This window comes from Alternaria arbusti (assembly GCF_024043155.1).
Source record: "Alternaria arbusti strain BMP 1465 chromosome Unknown scaffold_3, whole genome shotgun sequence".
NCBI classification, from domain to species: Eukaryota; Fungi; Ascomycota; class Dothideomycetes; order Pleosporales; family Pleosporaceae; genus Alternaria; species Alternaria arbusti.
In genome coordinates, this window is record NW_026249943.1 from 2064085 (window position 1) to 2086108 (window position 22024).

Genomic DNA, 22024 nt, shown 5'->3' on the forward strand with positions numbered 1-22024 from the left:
CGCTAGCGTCTCAAAAAATGTGCAAGCGCAACAGAGGCAAGGCAACTTTTCCTGTCGCGCTCTGCCCTCTGCCTTCCTCTCACCCCAACTCGCAACTCTATAATTTGTGCTTCTTTTATCGCACAACACGCGACACTTTTACAGTCGCTCTACTGCAACTAATATCTTCTCGTAGTCTCCAGACTTCGACACACGCTCCCTTACTCGATCGGTTCCCCCTTGACGCCAGTCTCTACAACACACTCTCACATCATGTCTTCCTACGGAGGCGGTTACGGCGGCGGCGGCGGTGGATACGGCGGCGGCGGTCGCGGTGGTGACCGTGGCTACTCGAACGGGTACGAAAACAGCAACGCTGGATATGGGTCTTACAACAACTCGACAAGCCATTATGCATCGTACGGGTAGGACGATACACCCCCTTCACACGGGAACGGCATCACAGTCGTGGTTCTTGGACAGCCCTCCATCTGCTACCATTCTTTCTTTCCATTCTGCGCGCAGTCTGAGTTCGATCGTCCTGTCAGGCTGTCTCACAGTCGAAGCGGGCGGTCGCTTACTCGATGCGACAACGTAGAAGCCCCCTTCTGTCACTCATCTCATCTCAGCGACATCTGCTAACATCTATCTAGTGGCGGCGGCGGCTACGGCGGCGGTGGTGGTGGCTACTCCGGCGGCGGTGGTGGTGGCTACGGTGGAGGAGGTGGTGGTTATGGTGGCGGCGGCGGCGGCTTTGGCGGTGGTCGCGACGGCGGCGACCGCATGTCGCAGCTCGGCCAGGGTCTGAAGCAGCAATCATGGGGTATGTTCTATTGTCTCGTATAGGCTCCGCGCAACACTAACACTTTACAGATCTCGACACGATGCCCAAGTTCGAGAAGTCCTTCTACAAGGAGGATCCCGCTGTTACTGCTCGCTCAGCAGCCGAGGTTGCCGAATACCGCAAGGAGCACCAGATGACCGTCAAGGGCGAGAACATTCCCAAGCCCGTCACAACCTTCGACGAGGCTGGCTTCCCATCATACGTGATGAACGAGGTCAAGGCCCAGGGTTTCGCCAAGCCCACAGCTATCCAGGCTCAGGGTTGGCCCATGGCTCTCTCTGGTCGCGACGTTGTTGGTGTTGCCGAGACCGGTTCCGGAAAGACGTTGACCTACTGTCTTCCTGCCATCGTTCACATCAACGCTCAGCCTCTCCTCGCCCCCGGCGATGGCCCCATCGTCCTCATTCTCGCGCCCACTCGTGAGCTTGCTGTCCAGATTCAGCAAGAGATCAGCAAGTTCGGAAAGTCCTCGCGCATCCGAAACACCTGCGTCTACGGAGGTGTTCCAAAGGGTCCCCAGATCCGTGACCTTGCGCGCGGTGTTGAGGTGTGCATTGCCACCCCTGGACGTCTCATCGATATGTTGGAGGCTGGGAAGACCAACCTTCGCCGTGTTACCTACCTGGTTCTCGACGAGGCCGACCGCATGCTTGACATGGGTTTCGAGCCTCAAATCCGCAAGATCATCGGACAGATTCGCCCTGACCGTCAAACCTGCATGTGGTCCGCTACATGGCCCAAGGAAGTTCGCCAGCTTGCTGCCGACTACCAGAAGGACTGGATCCAGGTCAACATTGGTTCCATGGATCTCTCTGCCAACCACCGCATTCAACAGATCGTCGAGGTCTGCACAGAGTTCGAGAAGCGTGACCGCATGGCCAAGCACCTCGAGACCATCATGAGCGATAAGGACAACAAGATCCTCATCTTCACAGGTACCAAGCGCGTTGCTGACGAGATCACCCGATTCCTTCGTCAGGACGGCTGGCCGGCGCTTTGTAAGTTAAATCGCATGTCATGAACTGATCACCGCTAACTCGTCTCCAGCTATTCACGGCGACAAGCAGCAGAACGAGCGTGATTGGGTCTTGAACGAATTCAAGACGGGCAAGAGCCCCATCATGGTTGCCACCGACGTGGCTTCCCGTGGTATCGGTATGATTGCAAACCCCCAACACTCCCCCCTCCTCACCTCCCCAACTATTATTATGCGTGAACTGCCATTGTGCTCTGCTTAGGTCGTCTTGTGCGCTCGTTACACTCGCTCCCATGACATCGTCCAGGGCTTGCCTCTCTCGAATCTGATCCCCAGGGATCCTTGGTTACGCTGGCGAAGCTTTCAGTCTTCGCTATCTTCTGTTTCTGGTATTACCAAGGTACTACTGAAGCAAGCTGCTTGAGATATCTGACTTACACAAGTCGCACTCTCTTCCAAGGGTTTCTGGACCAGGAGACATCCACAGCCTTCCCACTGGACTTGATGCCGTGACATTCGTTGTAGCGCACAGAGACGGTTGCATGCAACATACTGCAGCTTCACGCGATCCAATCATGATCGTCGTTTGCTCGTTCCTTTCATCAGTCACTAACCTTTGCTCTTCAAGATGTCCGCAACATTACTCACGTGTTCAACTATGACTACCCGAACAACTCGGAGGACTATGTCCACCGTATTGGTCGTACTGGTCGTGCTGGCGCTAACGGTACTGCCATCACCCTCTTCACCACAGACAGTATGTATCTTCGACCCTACTCTGCAAACCATTCACTAACAGCTTCATCAGACTCCAAGCAAGCTCGTGATCTCGTCCAGATTCTCACAGAGTCCAAGCAGCAGATTGATCCTCGTCTGCACGAGATGGCCCGCTACGGTGGCGGCGGTGGTGGTGGTGGTCGCTGGGGAGGTGGCCGCGGCCGTGGTGGAGGCCGTGGCGGAGGCCGTGGTGGTAGGTGGTAGAAGTCCCTTCGACACCGAGCGAGATCTAACGTCCATCTCAGGCTGGACCGGAGGTAACAGCGATCCCATCCGCAACAGCCGCTGGTGATCACTTTATCCATCGCACTTGCTTATTCACATTGTCAGAACGATGAGCACCCTTTCTCCAACCTGCTCTCGGCGTTGGAGGCAATCGTTTCGGACTTGCTTCATCTTTCATCCCATTTCCTCGTGCGACGGAAAGCCGCTGTACCTGCTCGGGTTCTGTCGTACCCTGATACCCCATGGACAGAGCTTTGATCTTCATGCATGGACACGATTTCAGTATGGTAGCATGGTTCTTCTACATTAGACTGGCATTGTTTTGTTTTCCTCTATCGAGGTTGCGCCTATTCAGCAATCCCTTGCATGATGGCGCTGGTGGCGTTTATGTCCAGAAAAAGTTTCTGTAACTATAATAGCGATATAGAATACACGTACTGCGTATCTTACTATGATATCCGCTTGATCTGACTGTCTTGCCTTGCCTTGTGCTGGATCCATAATGTAGTCCTGTAGTTGACTGATGAGCTGTTATGGCCAGACGACTCGACACGTCGCTTAGCCCTCTCTCTATCGACGCGCAAACGCTCAACATTACCAACAACCTATGAATAAGTCCGCCGCCTAATCGAGGCTCTTTATCTTCATCAGCATGATGGTGGCTGCAACATCCTGTTCGTCAAAGTGGCCACATGTGATCTGGACGCAGGACCGTCGGTCACATCCAATGTCTGGTGGAACCTCTGCGAAGAGGTGAGTACAGGCCGATCCATCAGGAGTCTCATGTCGATCTCGTAAGAGAGGAGTTAAGGTATAATTATATAACAGCAGCGAATTTAAGTTCTTCTAGAGGAAGACAAGGACTACATGTTATCAGAAGAAAGGGAAATAGATAGTGCACGATTGTTAAGATCGCAACATGCACATAGAGAACGACTATGTATTCCGACTAGATATGTTAGCTACACAGACGGGTGAATAGCGCAACTCGGGGCTGTCTGCCTTCGCGCCATTCTATGCGTTCGTCTTTGTCATCCAAGCTCATTGCAGGCTGGTGTTGGAGGGGACTATGTCAATGTAGTGCTATTAAAGTACATGGATTCAAGTAGCTGTTACATCAAGACAGTGGAGCATACGGTCATGTTTGTTTGTAAGACTTTGTCGTGTGGTCTGATGCAGACTAAAGTAGTGCAGTAGATCAGATATATACTGGAGACATCGTCATCTGTCATTGTAAACAAGAGCTTATAGATGTTGCTCTTGTGCTGATACACAGAAGCTTGTGCCTTAAAGGCATACATATGCTTGAGAGCAATCAAGAACATGGGTATGTATGCAGCCGCATCTGAGTCTGCATCATCCTTCACGAAGAAAGAACATGAATTCTTCATCTAGAGAGGCGATATATGTCTGTCACTTTGACATTATATAGAGGCTTGATTGTATATACGGTATGAAATCAAATATTCGCATCGTCAACTACTTCAGGTTCTATCAAAATAATGTTTGCTCGCAGTATTCTTAAGGCGTTAATCATGTTATATATGTCCTTTTCCACGGTGCGATCTTTCGCCTGGGTACTGCATTCTCACCGGCTCTTCATGCCGATGAGCAGTGTCTATCCGAAATGTGAGCAGACCCGTTGCCCTCTTTAAGCCATCACCGTGAACCCTTCGACTGCGCTCGAAAAGATTTGGAATTGCGTCCACGGTTCATTACGCGGCAGTTGCTGCGGGAATGAGGTTCATGGTGAAATCCATGCGCACTCCTCACTATTCCCCTGGGACACAGGTTATTATCTTCGGCTCGGGGTTACCTTCGGATACGGGGTCGTGAACAGCGATGCACAGCCTCAACGTGGCCCTAGCCCCACTGCGACTGCCTGATACCTCTACTGATTATTTGTCGGTGTCTGGTACGTATCACTTTATTGTGGAGCTACAAAGAAGTTTCTGGACTCATGTGTCGCGCTTCAGGATGTAGAAGTAAGGACTTCTGGTCGTTTGATGAGCAAGACACAATAAAGTGGTAGCGAGAAAACATGACTGACGTACCAGAACATCCTCACCCAACACACTACCTTGTGGTCAGAGAGTGGAGGCTAGAACAAAATCTCTTACTTGAGCGCTCCTGAAGACCGGGATGAATATTGCGAATGGGAAAGATAGCCTCGACAGACCATGAAGCTTGAGGAGGCTGGGAGGTGCCACTGTCTGCATCATAAACTCATATGTATGCAGGGTCTAAGGCAGAACCGCTCACTCAATCACGCTGACGATTATACCAAATTTCTGGAAGTACAAGATTTTGGATACCCGTGGGCAGACTTAAACCCTTGAAATGCCCGTAGGAAGGCGTTGATGATGGAAATTCCTGGGTCTTCAAGCGACGCATGCGATCTTTGATCCGAGCCGCACGCACTATCCAGTAAAAACAATCGATCGTACAGTAAGTATAGTTGTGAGATATTGAAACGTATACATGACGAAAGTTTCTGGGAAGAGTGAACACGGTGGGACAAATAATGATGAGTACGCGTGTACGTACATGATCATAACTGTCGGTTCGAGCTGCCCAACAATCATATCGACCGAACTAGTCGCTCGGTAAGAGAGACCACGGTAGTACTATCGAGAGATAATATAGAGCTAATATGGAAACGCTGAGGTGGATGAAAGGAAGATGGAACGCTCGGTGCTTCCTCGCTGTAGGATAGACGCCTTCCCGGGCGTCCCGAATGACGACCACCTAAAGACTGGATCCGCACTATCTAGGCAACCGTGTCGATACATGATATGACGATACATCTATTCAAAGTTGTACCTTGGGCTAAGAGAGGAAAGAATAATCAGGACTTTTGTGTGGTTTCGACCTCGCTATGTAAAGCGCGTGTATGAACTGGTCTATAGCACCTTACCTTATGATGCCCCTAGTGATAGACGTTGTAAAGAATAGAGCCAAGACAGAGTAAAAGCCAAGATCGCGGCGAGGCAGATTGCGCATGAAGATGATGGCAGGGAGCAGCCGCTGACCGGACAGTGATCGCTGCGATGGCGCAAGACGCGATCATTTTCAAGGAGCGGATGATCCGCTCATGCGGGAGGAACGCGACGGACGGACTACAAGTGTAGACGTCTTTCTAGGTGATCGATATGATCCATGGAAGCGAAAGCAAATCTTGAGAAGCGGTTGCCCATACCCCACATCTGACTGTGAGTCGCGGTCTAAGTTCGGTGTCGTGCAGTAGCGGGATCGATTGCAACGTCAGAGCGCAGTAAATTACTCGCTGTCTGACACTGGGGCGTCACGCACCAGATGTTACAACGCCAAGAAAGCAATCTGACTAACACGCCTTCGCCCAGCAGGTGTCTCCCGGTGCAGCCGGGTATGGACATCATCATCATCGTCGTATTGGTGACAAGACTTCCAGGTTTTCCGCGGAAACAGCTACCCACGGAAGGTAGCCCGACTGCAGATGACCGTCCCGAGGCGAGCACGGCGATGTCCATTGAGGGTTTCGTTGGATTGTTCGAGATTGCTGTGGATGTGCCCTGCAATAATTACCGCAAGGTAGGACTGTCCCGAGGTTCACTAGATCTGGAATGTGTCTTATGGCTGATCTTTTCGTTTGAACTCCGCACAATCGAGGCCCATGAAGATCAGCAAGGCCATAGAGAGTAAAGGTTGGGCATCCCTGCCACCGAGACCAAGACTCAAGCGCCGCAAGAGACGGTTGCTGCTACGATGGCAACACCAACAGCAGGGAAGATGTGGCTCAACAAAGCCAAAGCCCCATGACGCAGCTCGCTTTCGTGTTCTTTCATGCAAGAGGCATTTGCACGAACTGTAGTTCGGGCAGTGGGTGACAGGTCGCCGGCCACTAGCTACGTACTGGAACGCATGAGCCTTGTGCTGAACCAGAAAATCGCATCTTGGAACTAGATCGCGCTATTGCCCGGCGAATTGGCGGCCCAGCTTTAGACTCCGTTTCATCGTGCACATTTGTAAACTAACACACAACAAGCTTTATCGATTTTCGACGGGGACTCGACGTGTTCCAAGTACGGGGGGCTGGGGACAGTCGTCAGAAACCTTCGCGCCAACTTGTAGCGGGTATATGCCGACAGACATGCATCTCATGACTGCGTTTTCATGGGTTGGAAAGGACCGACCCTGTGGCCTGGCCATCGGATACAGTGCTCCCACAAAGTGTGTCGGATGCCTTTCTTGACTCGAGGTCGGGAAGATTTGCAGAGAGCGGAATGTGGAGAAAGTCGGAACAGTCGAGCAGTGAAGATGTCCGTTCGAAGCAGCGCTCAGATCCGCTAACGCATCGTAGTCATGGGCGGAGGAGGTAGGGAAAGAACAGACGAGCAAGAGAGACCTGGAGCAAATGCAGGTGACGACTGGGATGAGGCAGAGCGTGCAGGCCAAGCTCACGCCATGTCGCATCGAGACAAGGAGGCAGAGACGATCTGCGGGCTCCAACGTCGGCCATTCTTCGGTGGCTCTGGGCGCAGCTCCCGCGGGCACCTAAGTAGGGTTGTTGAAGAAGCATTATTTGTCAAGGAAGATCGTGATTCGGGTGCAGCTACATTACCAAACGGGGTGGGCCATGATTCCGCAGAAACCGGAGTGCTGGCATGCGCATGGCCGTTGTCAATGCCGTAGATGGTGTGTCGGGTAATACGGCCAATGGTTTAGTATGGGCCTTCCAAACAAAAGTGGGTTGGGAAATGCAGAACTATGTCATGACCAAGGTTTCGATGTTGCAGACGAGGGAGCATCGCGAAGTACAGTGGACGTGGTCCAGAGCAGGCCAAGGCGAATCGGGGAGATTAGGGGACATGTTTACAGTTGTGATGAGAGGAAGTTGCAAAAGCGCGGGTTACTGAAGAAGGAAGGCGCTATAGGGCGTTGTGCGACCCCGGGAGCAGCGTGATCCGGAGTTCGCACCGACGTCGCACACAGCATCATACACACGCCTAGCTATTGACGTGCATGTGTGCATTTCACCACCACCATGGCCACGCACGTCTACTTCGCCATAGTACCTTAGCACCTGGCGAGACTGAGAATCACCTGATGATCAGGCTAGTGCAAGCTCATGGAAGCCGACCCCTAGACTGCTGGTGGGTTGCAGTGGGGAGAGACTGTGCAGAATTGCAGAGGTCCAAGGTTTCTGTAACAAGGGTATCATGCATCCAGGCCCATGACTACAGCGCTGCAGGTGGCATGTGGAAGTCGCCTCCGCTACCTCAATTTATGGACGGAAGGTATCCCGCTGGGCTGCGCGCAATGCCGCGTGTCAGTTAACGAGAGATGCGAAGATTTTCGGACACGGGCAGCTGATGCGTGTGTGTGTGTGTATGTGTGTGCATCAAGATGCAGCAGTGACATTGGTTTGACAGTTACCAAGATTCCTGGCCGACCTTGAAGTCGGCCGGTATGGTACCCGCATACTGTGACCTGTGGTTTGGGTGGACTCCGTGCTTTCGCCAACCTCCTCCGCCATGACTGAAAAAATATCGCTCACCTGGCTTGAACATCTCCGTACTGTTCCAGCCACGTGAGAGCAGTGCGGCGGATCTATTCAACCGAAGACGTGGAACAGCCACAGACCCACTTCGTGTTGTGGGCAGGGGCGCCCTTGTAGTGTCACCCGCTCGCCCAACTTCCACCAGCAGATGAGAGCGTTCCTGGATACGAGGAGTGCCAGACATTAGCCGTCGCTAAGAATACGTCCTCTATCACACTTGCAAGTGGCTGAGTACTGCGCGGCATGTAGTGTCCTCACCGTCATCTTTTGACACAGCGAATCCTGGTTCTGTTTCAAGGGCATCGGCTGGTGCACATCGACGGTTGTGCTGGGATGGACTTGGGAAACGCCTTAATGCTGCAGTTATCACGCTAGAACATTGTGTAAGGAGGTAGAAGCACCAAGAGTCTGAAGTTGACATAGTCTACTCGCGGCGTGGTGTTCGCGCTGTGATCGAGATTACCTCCCGCTCCCGTTCGACGGCGTGTGTGCGATAGTTAGCGGCTTCTGCTCGTATGATCCTGGGTCCGATCACTCTTGGTTGTGCATGTCCAATCACGTCAAATGTGGACGAGAAGCTCATATCCTATTGGGGGCACGAAACAATTCGCATTGTAACCGCCATTTCCACAACTATCATGTTGAAAACATCGATGACGAGCACACGGAGCGGGCGATTGCAGGAGGGCCTTGGGCATGCGAGAAGTGGCTGGGGCCAGGGCTCATCGGATGCGGACAACCGGATCAGGCATACACCGTTCAAGATTGAATAGGACATGTCTTGGAGATGTTCATTGTTGTTCACAGGGCGCACGACTGTTTTTGATGAGTAGTGGAGATGCGGTCGGCCACGTCGCTGATGCAATGCGATGTGATGGACATGACGAGGACGGCGGCAGTCGACAGTGCTGCACGGCTGCCGAGACTCGCACACTGCAGCGTGCAGAAGCAAAGATACACGAAGAGCCAGGGCCCACTTTTCGCAAGCTGACAGCAGCGAGATACAGTGCTAGCCGACGTTTTCGTGCGCTCGAGGCCAAGCAGACGCAAGAAAATAATAAGGTCGGAATATACGCCCGATAACGTGGGTAGACGCAGCAATCTTGGGTCTGCTGACGGACGTGCAAGGGTCAAACATCATCATGGAAAAAGTCACGCTCTCAGATGCACTGATGTGCTGAGATTTGATGCTGCGAAAGCGGAAATAAGAGCGAGAGCAGAGGGGGGGCATTTCAAACAGCTGCAGCGTCGTGCCTATCATGGCAGCCGCGGCGCGAGGATAAACTCTCGGGCTGATACCGCTGGTGTGGGCAATCGTGTCAGTTGATGACGACTATCCGTGACGGACAAGTCAGCTCGCCGTCAGCGAAAAGGCGGGATGGACGGAAGTCAGGGATTGGCTGCGTGTATTGCTGGACCCGCGATGCGATGCTCGTCAAGATTGCGAGAGGCATGGCAGAGCTCTCATTTTCGCAGCAGGCCATACGAGCGACGGCGATGACGGCCACGGACCGAAGAGTCGGCGGCGGGTAATCGTGGCAAGTTGCTTTTCACCCTCACACACCGCACTGGAGACGTCGGTTGGGGGTTCGCTCTCGTTGACGCATTGGGCATTATTGCCGCTCCTCGAGGTCTGTGCCGTGTCCAATATTCGCATGCAGACAGACGTTTTGCAGGCCGCTCTTGCCGAGGCCCGCAATTGCCCGGCCGTGTGGTGAGGGTGTCGTGGGCAGAACTTTTGGGCGGCGGCGGCGATGCTGGAGTGAGCAGCTGCGCAGGTGTTATGTGAAGTGTCGTGTATAGCTCGAGGCTCCCCTAACGTGGTTTGGGTACTAGGCCTTGCGCGACTGTACCATGCCGCCATTAGCGCGGCGAGCTAGCTTTCAGCCTCAAGACATGGCCGCCTCTTCTTTGCACGTCTCGCGACAGCACCACGAGGACGCGCGCGGCGGCGACGACATGGGCAGAAGCCGAGGCTGCCTGCCGGGGCTGCTGAGGCCTGCAGCGTGCAAACGGGTGCAAAGGGCGGTCAGTACGTCAGGTTAGTCAGCGCGAAAGGGCCCGTGCCCGTCTGTCGGACTATTTTTCTCACTAGTGGCTGCCACTCTGGTGTCTAACCAGCTTCTGCGTTAGCCCTCACTCTAGCCTACATCGCGAATCTCACCCAGCTCATCCATCATCACCAGCGCGACCGGTACCTGGCTCTAACGCTGCCGTCACCGGCGATAGCTCGCGACCCCAGGCACACCAAGTCGCACGCCTCAGCGCTGCTACACGTGCAACTGCCACCAGCAAGACGATCGCCGCTCTCCCGGCGCGTTCGTCACTAAGGCACCCCACAGCGCTGCCCATACGCACCAGCTGTCCTGCCTGTCCTGCCACGCCGCGAGTCACTTGGGCCCGTAAGAGACGGCACCAGATCGCCCACCCTTGACGGTCCACTTCCCTGGAGCAGGTGCGCGCGCTTCCGACAGCAACCTCTGCTCTCGTGCCGGGACTGCGCTGCCTCGCGACTGTAGACTTGCACGGAAGCCCGCTGTCCGGCCAGGAGGTGATCGCTCGGCTCGCTCGGCCTAGTTGAGCTTTCTGGGAATCGAGAGTGCTGCGAGAACCAGAGTCTGAGCGAAACCTTCAGTCATCGATTTCCCAACGGGCCGACTGTGTTTCTTGCCCCATCAGTGGCTGCGGAGCCAGTCAGCGACGCGCATCCACCGCAGCCCTTTCTGTGGCCGCCTACGCACCCTTTCACCCTCGGCGAACAAGCTCACCCCAACCCGGTTTCTTCGTCACTAGCGCCACTTCTACACGGACCCGCACGCCCCTCCTGCCCACCCTCGAGCGCCCAGCGTCCCACACTCTGCTGCGAGCGCCATCCCAACCTTGTCCTAGCCACTCAACCCAGAACAGTAACCATTCCCATTGTCACGGCTCGGCTTTACCGACTAGACCGGGCCCCCTGTATTCGCCGCTACGGCCGTCCGTTACCTCATCTGGTGTGCTAAGGCCTGCTGGGTAAGCCGTCAGTCCCTCCAGGCCGATCCATTGGTGGCCAATCCACGTCGCGCGCCACCCAGTCTAAAAGGCCTTTAGGTCGCGCTGTCACTAGCTGTGTTCCAAATTCACTCTCGCCCCAGCAGACCCGCAGCGCAAGCTCGTCAACCACTAGCACCGATTGTGTAACCTTTGCGTTGCACTTCACTCTGCACCGCGCCAACTGCTCCGCGATTCGAGAGATCTCTGCCCGCTAACCTGCTCCCCTGCCCCGGTGTCCTCGAGCTTGCGCCTTCCGTGCGTTATCTTTTCGACGGTGCATATTTGCCGAACTGCTTGTCCTCCATCTGGGCGTCGTGGAAACCACACCGTCTGCAAATCATCCGCGTTTAACTTCCACGCTACCCACGGCCTGACCACATTGCTTCTCCGGTTTCCTGGCTGTGCTTCTCTTGGCTCGACTGAGGCTACGTCTTTATACGCCCTAGCTGCCTGTCTTCCACAGACCGCGGCAAATCATCCGAAGACGGTTTGCGACGGACATATCTCTGCAGCCATCCCTCCTCGTGGGCGCACGCATCCAACCATCCAACCTCAGCTTAGAGCCTAGCTACCCTCGACACCTCGCCAATCTACACAGTCTATGGACGCACGGCAAGCAGACTACCCGCAGTCAGGTTTGAGCTCGCCCTACCCAACCTTTCCTGAATCAGCTTCTGAGGGAACCTCTGCAGATCAAGCATCTGCTGCGCAATACCCTCCCCCGGGACCAGATCCTCGCTCCTCCAACCTCACCCCCAATTCAGACTACAGTCTGAATCCTTCGTCGGCTCGATCAGGGTCGTTTCCGGATTACATTCAACGTTCGTATCAACCCGGCGCTCAAGGGCAAGCACCCGGTGGTATGGCGCAACAACAGAGTCCGTCAATGCCTCTCCCAGATGGTCAAGCAAATGGCCATCAATCACCACAACAACTCAAGTCTGACTCGGATGTTCCTATAGATCCATCAATCGCCGCGCAGACGAGCCCAACATATGCAAGCCACCAGCAGCAGTACTCGCCTTACACACCTCACCACGACATGCAGCATTACCCAGGGCAGCCCCAAACTCCCATGGGGTACCCTTCGCGACCTGAATGGGCAGGCCACTACCCTCAGCCAGGTATGCACTACGGGCATCCTGCGACTTCAGGGCCACCTGCGCCTGCAATGGTCTCTCCAGTTCAGCGACCACCCACTGTAAGTAAATCTAGCTTCGCATTTCAACCAGCTAGCCGGCACGCGTCGCATGCGCTTGTTGTCGCGCTACTCGTTTGTCACAACGTGGTCGAACCCTTAAACTGACAATCACAACTAGGGCGGACATCCGCTATCCACAGTATACTCATTTGTACCCATTCCTGGCGCACAACAACATAAGCGACCACGTCGGCGCTATGAAGAAATTGAACGCATGTACAAATGCGGATGGAATGGCTGCGAGAAAGCATACGGTACTTTGAACCATTTGAATGCGCACGTCACAATGCAATCGCACGGCGCAAAGCGCACTCCTGAAGGTATGTTCTTTCCATTTCATGGGACATCAATTGCTGGTGTAGTTGTGGCCCTTGCAAAACTAGTGCGCTAGGTTGGCCCTTGGGATCGTGCTGGCGCAGCGCCATAATGGTCGTGTCCCCGCTGCACTGGGTAGCTTCTCATGATGGAAGCTAATAGCTGTCGACCCATGCCTAATTCTCTTGGCGTCTTAACACTCCTAATATACGATGCTAACTTCACCTTACAGAGTTCAAGGAAATCCGAAAGGAATGGAAAGCAAAGAAGAAGGAGGAAGAGGCTGCACGCAAAGCCGACGAAGAGCGACACCGCGCCGACGTGCAACAGCGCGCTCACGAAGGAGGCGCTCCTGAAGCGCCTGTCTATGGACAGATGCGACAGGCGGTCGGCGTCCCTGGCCAACCTCCTCAACATCCCCAACTTCCTCCCATCGGGTACCAACCTGCAGCCTCTGGCAACAGCACTGCTCCTCAGTACGGCACGCAGAGTCCAGGTCTCCCCGAGGGCATGGCTCAGTATGCCACCCCCAACAGCAATGCGTACAACAGTCCAAATAGTAACAACAGCAGTTACCCCCAGTCGCCCTACGGACAAAACCCGCAAATGTACCAGCAGAACCACTAGGAACGTCCTGCCAGTCCAGAAGCCGACCCCTTCGATGACCTGTTTGAAGACGATTAAGATGGTCAAGATTCAGGTATACCAAAAGCGCACTCGCTTGTTCCATCGCATAGAGCAAGCGAGCCTTGACGACTCTCCTTACGGTGGTTCTTTGCCTATATGTTGCGAGCCTATGCAACAGTTTCAGCATCTTTCCTATGGGGCGGTGCTTGCATTTCCATTTGGTGGCGGCTGTATGTTTCTAATTGGTTGTGTTCACAACGGAGGTTACTTCAGCACCGATACTTGGTCTGAGAATTGTCTAACGGTCGATGTCGGGAGTTGCTACAATGTCTCAAGAGATACCACGAAAGTGAGGGTGAGGATAGCTGTTCGAACATACGTTATGCAGGTTGCGTCATCGGTTTTCCTCTCATCTTTCATCACTTCAAGAGGCATTCCAAAATCCCGAAGACAGACCTGTTCACATTGGGGGCTAGAACGATTGCATGCAAAAAGGCGTTTGAGACAAGAAACAATCTACCTATTACTCTTCATCTGATCACTCATTTGCTCTCATGTTTCGCTTATCGTGTGATCTCCTTGGGAAAATCGCTGGGCATCATTGGAGCCTTTGTTTCTGCTTTTGTGTCCTCGCACAGGCAACGTGGAACAAACCAATGTGAAGTTGACTCTGGGTCACCATGATACTACCCATGCTAATCAAAGGGTGCGGTAAGATGACGCTGTGACTGAAGCGTACCGTTCCCCAACCAAGACATTGCCGTGTACGTCTATATCACGTCGTGCCTTGTACTGCACTGTCGCCGTACTTGCCCGACTGTGTGTATGTCTCGTTCAGTTCATGATTGATGCGAAGGCGCTCCATGGCCAGACCAGATTGTTTTGGACGTATTCAAGACATCTCAGCGTCTGTGCGTGTTTCAAGGCTCAGCATAGATAGCTGGGACTTACAGGACGTGCCTCGCTTCTCTACACTCCAAGGCTCTAGCACCACATGCATGTCCATGCCCTCGCAGCGGTGATCAGCTCCTCACTCTATCACTCGCATGCCTGCCGCCACGTACGCACACACACTGCAAGACCACTGAACTGCCCGAGCATCCCCCCGTCTCGGATTCAGATTGCATCGAGGCATCAGACCACAAATGCTCAAAAACTGACCGCGAATTTCTCAAGTGTCACCTCACTCGAGTACACGACTTATTCTGCTGGCTCCGACCTGCGTGCTAATTCGCCCGGGGCAGGGGTGTCATGTAGAATAATCTGAACGCGAGCAGCCAATCGATTGCACATGGCCATGTCGCAACATAGTTGGAGGCAGGTTGTATTACGCCGGTGATGACGCATAGCACACATACCACAATGAGGAGGGCAGGCTCGTATTCAGGGTCAATGGAAAGTACCGTCCGGGTTCGACTGAGTTCTGAGGCACACTCTTCGTATCGAATAGGGAAGGAGCGGAATGTGGGTGGGAATGGCACAAGGAATTATGGCTGCATGATAGTTGTATAGTCAAAATATATTAATTGCATACCGATATGGCACTCGACTTTTGCATGCGAGGATAGCGACACAAGCGCAAGCTCGGTGTGTCGATGGGAAGTGTATGCGTGTGGTCGTCTCGCCTGCAGTAAGTGTGCCTGTGGGTGATTTTGTGTAACGAGAGACAGCCGCCGTGAGCGCTGATAGGACGGCGAGAGTGCATATTCGCTGTTCAATATTACCGAGAATAAGAGGGGAGGGGCGTATGGCCTGTTACTCCGTGTCATCGATTACGATTGCACGAAGCAATCCTCAGATCACTTTTGCTTGGTCATGCGAGCGTTCGCGCCCTGACGAACGGTCCGCTGGGGGCAGGAGAGATGCATTCGATGAATGGCTGGCGAAAGTTCCCACACACTCTTCTCCACTCACAAAAAGCAAGCTCTATCTTGGAGAACGGTGGCGCATGGACTGTTTCCTGCCGCGGCACGCTGGGTCAAAGATTCCGATGGTGATCGTGTTGGGCAATGTCATCCGAATGCGCATGAGTGATGACGCCTCTTTCTGGGTCCCTCACCGGCAAACCGCCGCGCCAAAGGAAAGAAAATTCTGCAGCAAATTGCCAGGATGAGCAACTCAACAAAGAAGCTGGGCATAGGCGACGTCGATGATTATCGCATCGACTTCCACACACGATGCACATCGAGATGCGTACATTCAAGGCGAAGCCGACTAGGAATTACCATCGACACGCTAGCATCTTGCAAAGGCGCATCTGCACGATCGCCGTCTAGTGGCACATCAGACCGTTGTCCGATCAAACTACGCTGATGCTCCGAGCGCTGGCCCTTGGGTTGTTTTCTGGGCGCGCCGTTGCAAAGGGCACTGGGGTAGCAGGCTTGCAAGCTAGCCAGGGGAGTGGCAGGCGCTGGCTGGCGTGGCAGACATAAACGGCGCCGCCAGTCCATGACTGACGGCGGAAACTAGCAGGATGGTGTGCATGCGCTCGCTGTGCTACTATCGCTGATTAAGGCATGGACGTGTCAAGGGCTGGGTAGCACATGTTACACAGCAGTAGCCTGGGGCTGAAGGATTCGGTCCCGATGCCACGAGGGGACGAGGGTCCTGGATGTGGGCGTGCATCTACTGGCGCTGTGCCACCGTTGGATCTTTGTTCGTAAGACAACGCGACAAGGCAAACGAGCATGCCCGTCTACCAATCGTGAGGTTGCAGATGCACACGACAGACCGTTCAGGTCATAAACGGTGGCCGCAGACGGATCTGTCTTGTGCACCGCTTCCAAGCACCCACAACAACAGCAACCACCTCACACGCAGCACAGGCACAGCAGTCTCGCCTCGTACAGGACACAAGCAACAGCGGCGCAAATTCCCGTCCATACAATGCCAGCGTCGCCTCACACGAAACTAATCACGCAATCCTCCCTGCAACAGATGCCAGACGTACGGGTCCTGTAGCACCTAAACAGCCGACTACCAGGCTTACCTACATGATGGCCCTTTTGAACCCTGATCCCGCCACGTCGGGCTCTGTTGTGAAAGGGCAAATTCTCTGGTGCTCGGTGTGCATGTTCATCTCACCGATGATGATGATGGACGAGCATTACTTGTGTATAATATCGAAGAGCGTCTGATGTTGCCAAATTTCAAGAGTGTTAGTAAACAAAGCGAAAAACATCGGCCGAGACGCATGTGTACTCAATGGCCGGTATCGCGCTAGCACCAGACCCTGCCGTACGCCAGACATCATGCGACAGTGTTAGTTTGCTTGCTTGCTAGGTCGCTGGGGTTAGAAGGGAAGGATCAAAGTAAGCCCTATGATGGTGGTGCGCCTGGCTGGCGCTGGCTCCCGCGATATAGCGTTGATTCGGCTCCAGAGGCTCGGAGGCGCGTAGTGTAAGTTCAGCCTTGTTGGCGGTAGGCATGGTTTGCTGCTAGAGGGGCGCGGGAAGTCTGACCTAGGCTGGGTTGCTTCTTCGCGTGCGGAGTGGACGTGCTGGAGGCGGCGCGGTTCATAGCGGCATACCAGACCTGCTAATGTGCTAACGCCGTCTTGAGTAGCACGCAAGTACACAGATGAGGCTCCTCTTCGGTTCGGCCGATCCGGTCTCGGGTCATCACGTGCTGGCGTGTTCGGCCCGGAGATGGTGCGCTACCGAGTGGGCAACTTTTCCAGACTAGAACATGCCACACCATTTGTCCATAACGAACCGCTCTCTCGACCTGATGCTGAACTGCCGTGCCTGTCTCTGGCGATGCATACAGGCGCTCGATGTCCCGGCCACCAATGCGCACCGCCTCCGTCGTAGCGGAAATTTACTCCTCTACCCGAACCAGCAACGGCTGCTATCCTCCCACAGTGCCACCAACGCGGAGAGTGAGGGGTTCACAGTTTCGCGCGAAACAGGAGGATTCAACCGGGATGGAGAGGACCACTTCAAGAAGTCGGCCTTCGCGGCGAACCGGAAGAGGAGGGAAACTACAGCGCTGCGACAGTCGTCTGCACGCCAGCCAGACGACGAGACACCCAATCTAGCGAGGCTCGGCCGGCGAGACCCGTCCATGTCTGATAGCGACTGGAACAGGAGGAAGAGAGAGCTGCGTCACTTGCAGGATCCGCTGGAGCTGGCGACGTTTGTGAGGAACGAATTGAAGAAAGACAGAGCGGAAGAGATGCTGCAGTTGGTGCGCATGGCGAGCCACTCCATGCAGTGCATCGTCAGCTGGAACCACATCATTGACCACTACTTGGCCAAAGAGAGGGTCAATGATGCGATCAAGGTCTACAACGATGTACGCATAGCCTGCGCGAAGACATGAGGGGTAATGCTGACTTGTCACAGATGAAGAAGCGCGCGCAATTCCCAGACTCCTACACGTACACAATTCTTCTCAGAGGCCTCTCGTGGAATGCGCATACGTCCGGCGTTCTTAGCAAAGCCCTCTCCATCTACCACTCGCTCTCCGCACCAAATTCCCGAGTCGAGCCATCGATCATGCACACGAATGCTGCGCTGAGAGTGTGTGCAAGAGCAGGAGATATGGATGCCTTGTGGGGTGTGGCTGGGAAGATACCAGAGAACGGGCCAGCAGCAGCCAATGCCATCACATACATCACCATACTCAACGCTATACGGCAAAATCTGCTGATAGATGCGCCCAAAGGAGAGAGCGAGGAGGAGACGGCGGCAAGGAAAGAGCGCGGCATTATGGAGGGGCGGCGCATGTGGGAAGATATTGTTGGGAGATGGCGACGTGCAGATCTGGCTATTGATGAAGAGCTCGTCTGTGCGATGGGAAGATTGCTATTGATCGGCAGTCGACCGCGAGACTGGGACGACGTGCTCTCCTTAGTGGAGCAGACAATGGATATCCCTCGACTTGTTCCTCGATTAGGCTCAGTCGAGCGACAAACTGCTGGCCTTCCACGCGTGCGAGCACCAAACGTACCGAAACAATACCGTATCGATGACGACCATCTCTCTCCAGATAACGCCCCAACGCGTGGTGACGAGTTCCTTGCTCTGACGCCTCAAGGCGTCGGTAGTGCAGTATCGAATCCTCTCATCTACGTTCGACCGGGCAACAACACGCTTTCCTTAGTTCAAGAAGCATGCCAAAAGATTGTGGCGAACAAGGCCGCGCAGGAATACTGGGACCTCTTGACTGATCCAACAACGTACAAGATCACTGCTGATGTGAACAACCTCAACATGCGTCTGCGCAATCTCCGTCAGAATCGTGCCTCTAGTGCGGCAGTGCAGCTCTTGCAACAAGACATGATGGACAAGGGTATCACGCCCCCGCCTGGTACATTCAGAATCGCAATGAGTACATGCGTCCGCGACAAGAACAACCACAACTCGCTCAAAAATGGAGGTCAGATCTTGCAAATGATGTCCAAGATCCTGGAAGACGCGGATCCCAAGACCGTCACCATGTATGCTGGACTTGCAGTCTCGTTTCCATTGGCTACAGGCGCGGATTTTATCGATGCACTCACTCTACTTGACCCCCTCGTGAAGAACATCCGTCTTCAACTGACCATCGGTGCTGGACAGACGAACTATGGGCGTCGCGGCCCGCAATACTTGAAGGGCGAAGCGAGACAAGACGCCATTGATGCGCTGAAGAAAATACAGGGCGTATACGATAAGCTGCTGTTTTCGAAACTTATCGCCGAGAAGTCGAAGAGTCCGTTTGAGAAAGAGAGAGCCAGGCTCTCCGCGTTCATCCAGAGGGTAATGTTCAAGGGTGGGCAGGCCAATGCAGTGCGTGGAGAGCCACCTGAAGAGGCCGATCCACACGGATATCTGCAAAAAGAAGACGGGCAAAGCGAGCAAGGCGATGAACGGCCGTCGTGGAAGAAGGAATGGACAAGGCCACTAGAGAGACCTTCGCGGCCAACCAGGCCAGCAAAGCCATTCGAGCGAAAGAGGAGACCCCGGTCATTCAAGGTTGATGAAACGGGAGAGCTACGCAATCTCTAGGCTCCGACAGTAATGAGGTGTTTCCTCTTAGCAAGAGCATTCTACAGTTTTCTTGTATAGTACCATTGTATCCTCTAGTCGAAACACATAGCTTTTAAGACGATGCTGCTTCTTAACCACTACAGCGCAACCATCTTGCATTAGACAATCATTTCCTTCAAGATCTCGGTCTCTCTTCTCGTGAAATGGATTCTTTTGGAAGTGATACAAGCTTCAAAACATGTGCAGTTACTCCAATTCGTCTCGGTCTCTCCTACATAGGTACATTACATCCAGGGCTAGGTATGGTCGAGCTGGCACGTGCACGTCCCAAAACTACTCGAACCTCCGCGCTTCGCCGCACGCCCTCGGCTTCTCATCACCATCGCTCACACACCCGATCACCTACTTTTGAAGCCAAGCCCTACAAAATGGGTAACGACGGTGGCTCGATTCCCAAACGCAGCGAACTCGTTAAAGAAGCCGCCAAAGCGCTCACAACCGCTCAAATCAAGGAGGCGCAAACCGAACAACAAGAATACGCCTGGTCCACCGATCCTCTTACGCGCAAACCTCTCGCTCGTCCTGTAGTTTCAGATGCAGCTGGCGTTTTGTACAACAAGGACTCGATTATTGAGTTTCTTCTGAAGGACGACGAGGATGTAGAGAAGACGGAGATGAAGAAGGTTGGGGGTGTGAAAGATTCAGAACTGGGCACGTTCGGGGACAGAGTCAAGGGGCTGAAAGATGTCGTGGAGGTGAAGTTCGAAATCGAGGAGAAAGATGGTGGTGAGGTGCAGAAGACTTTGGGAGAAAAGTGGAGGTGCCCGATCACAGGCGAGAGGCTAGGACCGGGGAGCAAAGCCGTCTATGTTGTTCCTTGCGGACATGCGTTTGCGGGAAGTGTCGTCAAGGAAGTTGCTGAGAGGGCGTGTTTGACAGTACGTACCAACAACTGGACTTTTGGACTTGAGGCGCGATGACTGACACACTTCCAGTGCAACGAACCGTACGCAGAGAACGACATCATACCTATCCTACCTACCGCGGCGACCGATATCGCACGATTGAACCTGCGTATGAAGACCTTGAAGGAAAAAAGCCTGACACATGCGCTCAAGAAAGCACCCGGCAGCAAGAAGAAGCGGAAACACGGCGATGCATCCGCCGCCGAGAACGGCACTGGGAAAACGTCATTATCAGACGAAGACAAAAAGGCAAAGAAGGAGGCTGCAGCAAAATCTACAACAACGGCGAATGACGGCATCAAGAACTCTGCCACAGCCTCATTGACGCGAAAAGTCCTTGAGGAACAAGAAGAGCGCAACAAGAGGAGGAAGATGGCACAGAATGACAATGTGAACAGTTTGTTCAACAAGACGGAGCATAAAGCGTCGGCAGGAAATAGTGCGGATTATATGACAAGGGGGTTCAGCATTGGGAAGAAGTGAGCTGATCATCGTGGAGAGGCAGACATCCAGGGTGCTTTTGGCAGGCACATGATGGCACTGAGGGTGTGCCGATAGAGCAACAATAAATATATGATACCCTGCGATGAGAAATCGCGAACTTTACATCTGATCCATGACTACGGAAGTAAAACTGTCTTGGCTGAAGCGAGAAGACGGGTACATCAACTCAACGTTCTCAAGGTGATGTGCAGTAATGAAACCAAAGGTCTACAGTCACGAGCCGTTCAAATCCATGACGGAGTGTTTCTTACGACAAAGCGTTCTGATAATATGTCTTATGAAGCTATTGCTAGAACTACTTTCATTCTTGTGGCGACTCTATTGCGCTCACTGGTCGCAAAAAGAACGCTTCACGATAGTACCTCGCTTCTTCAATGCTCTCCAGAATGTCTGCACGTGCTTCATGCAACATCTTCTTTCGTGGTATCTTCTTCAAAGTAGCTTTGGGCGCCCATCTACGAGCAGCCTCCTTGATGCTGCTGACGTCCATGATTCGGTAATGAAGGTAGTCGGTGACAACCTTGTAGGGCTGCTTAACGAGGAAAGTCTTGTCGGCGTGTACAGAGCTCCCAGAAAGCAAAGCAGTGCGGCGTTCAGGTACGAATTTCTTGATGTAGGCAAGTAGCCCTTCTGCTGCTTCTTCGGCGGTGGTGGTGGAATCGATGCAGGCTTGGGTCAGACCCGACTGACCATGATGGCTAGTACACCATTCGCCCATAAGATCAAGCTGCTCTTTTTCGTGGTGTATTATGGCCTCATAGCCAGTCTCGTCGAGGATGTTGAGGTCTGCATCAGTGACGAATGCGGCGAGAGACATGATGGTGTCATTGTCAGTGTTTAGGCCGGTCATCTAACAGGGTCAACGAAATACTGCAACAAATCTCGATCAAGCCTACCTCACAGTCTATCCAGACCAGAGGGGCTTTAGAGACTGTTGCCATGATGATGGTGGGGTGTTGAAGGGGTATTGTAGCGGGCAAGTAATAGATTGTACGAATTCGGGTAGTGGCTTGGCGCGCTTAATTGACTGCCCGTCGCGTCGCGTGCACGGTGCTAGCGCGTCA

The 22024-nt window shown here is 53.6% G+C and overlaps 5 protein-coding genes across 5 annotated transcripts; 4 read left to right on the forward strand and 1 right to left on the reverse strand.

Annotated features, from left to right (window-relative positions):
- Positions 1 to 252: 252 nt before the first annotated feature.
- DBP2 (ATP-dependent RNA helicase dbp2) lies at positions 253 to 2868 on the forward strand (the record flags this gene model as incomplete). Its single annotated transcript, XM_051443922.1, has 7 exons — positions 253 to 338; positions 633 to 802; positions 853 to 1821; positions 1871 to 1978; positions 2428 to 2556; positions 2608 to 2769; positions 2822 to 2868. The coding sequence occupies 7 exons, from the start codon at positions 253 to 255 to the stop codon at positions 2866 to 2868; spliced, it is 1671 nt and encodes a 556-aa protein (XP_051305417.1).
- A 9992-nt stretch (positions 2869 to 12860) lies between these two features.
- On the forward strand, positions 12861 to 13516 carry J4E86_003368 (uncharacterized protein; the record flags this gene model as incomplete). Its single annotated transcript, XM_051443923.1, has 2 exons — positions 12861 to 12894; positions 13122 to 13516. 2 exons carry the CDS (start codon positions 12861 to 12863, stop codon positions 13514 to 13516), a joined length of 429 nt encoding a protein of 142 aa, XP_051305418.1.
- A 3687-nt stretch (positions 13517 to 17203) lies between these two features.
- J4E86_003369 (uncharacterized protein) lies at positions 17204 to 19509 on the forward strand (the record flags this gene model as incomplete). Its single annotated transcript, XM_051443924.1, has 2 exons — positions 17204 to 17812; positions 17863 to 19509. The coding sequence occupies 2 exons, from the start codon at positions 17204 to 17206 to the stop codon at positions 19507 to 19509; spliced, it is 2256 nt and encodes a 751-aa protein (XP_051305419.1).
- A 410-nt stretch (positions 19510 to 19919) lies between these two features.
- Positions 19920 to 20939, forward strand: J4E86_003370 (uncharacterized protein; the record flags this gene model as incomplete). Its single annotated transcript, XM_051443925.1, has 2 exons — positions 19920 to 20429; positions 20487 to 20939. The coding sequence occupies 2 exons, from the start codon at positions 19920 to 19922 to the stop codon at positions 20937 to 20939; spliced, it is 963 nt and encodes a 320-aa protein (XP_051305420.1).
- A 322-nt stretch (positions 20940 to 21261) lies between these two features.
- On the reverse strand, positions 21262 to 21901 carry J4E86_003371 (uncharacterized protein; the record flags this gene model as incomplete). Its single annotated transcript, XM_051443926.1, has 2 exons — positions 21262 to 21810; positions 21857 to 21901. 2 exons carry the CDS (start codon positions 21899 to 21901, stop codon positions 21262 to 21264), a joined length of 594 nt encoding a protein of 197 aa, XP_051305421.1.
- Positions 21902 to 22024: the final 123 nt, after the last annotated feature.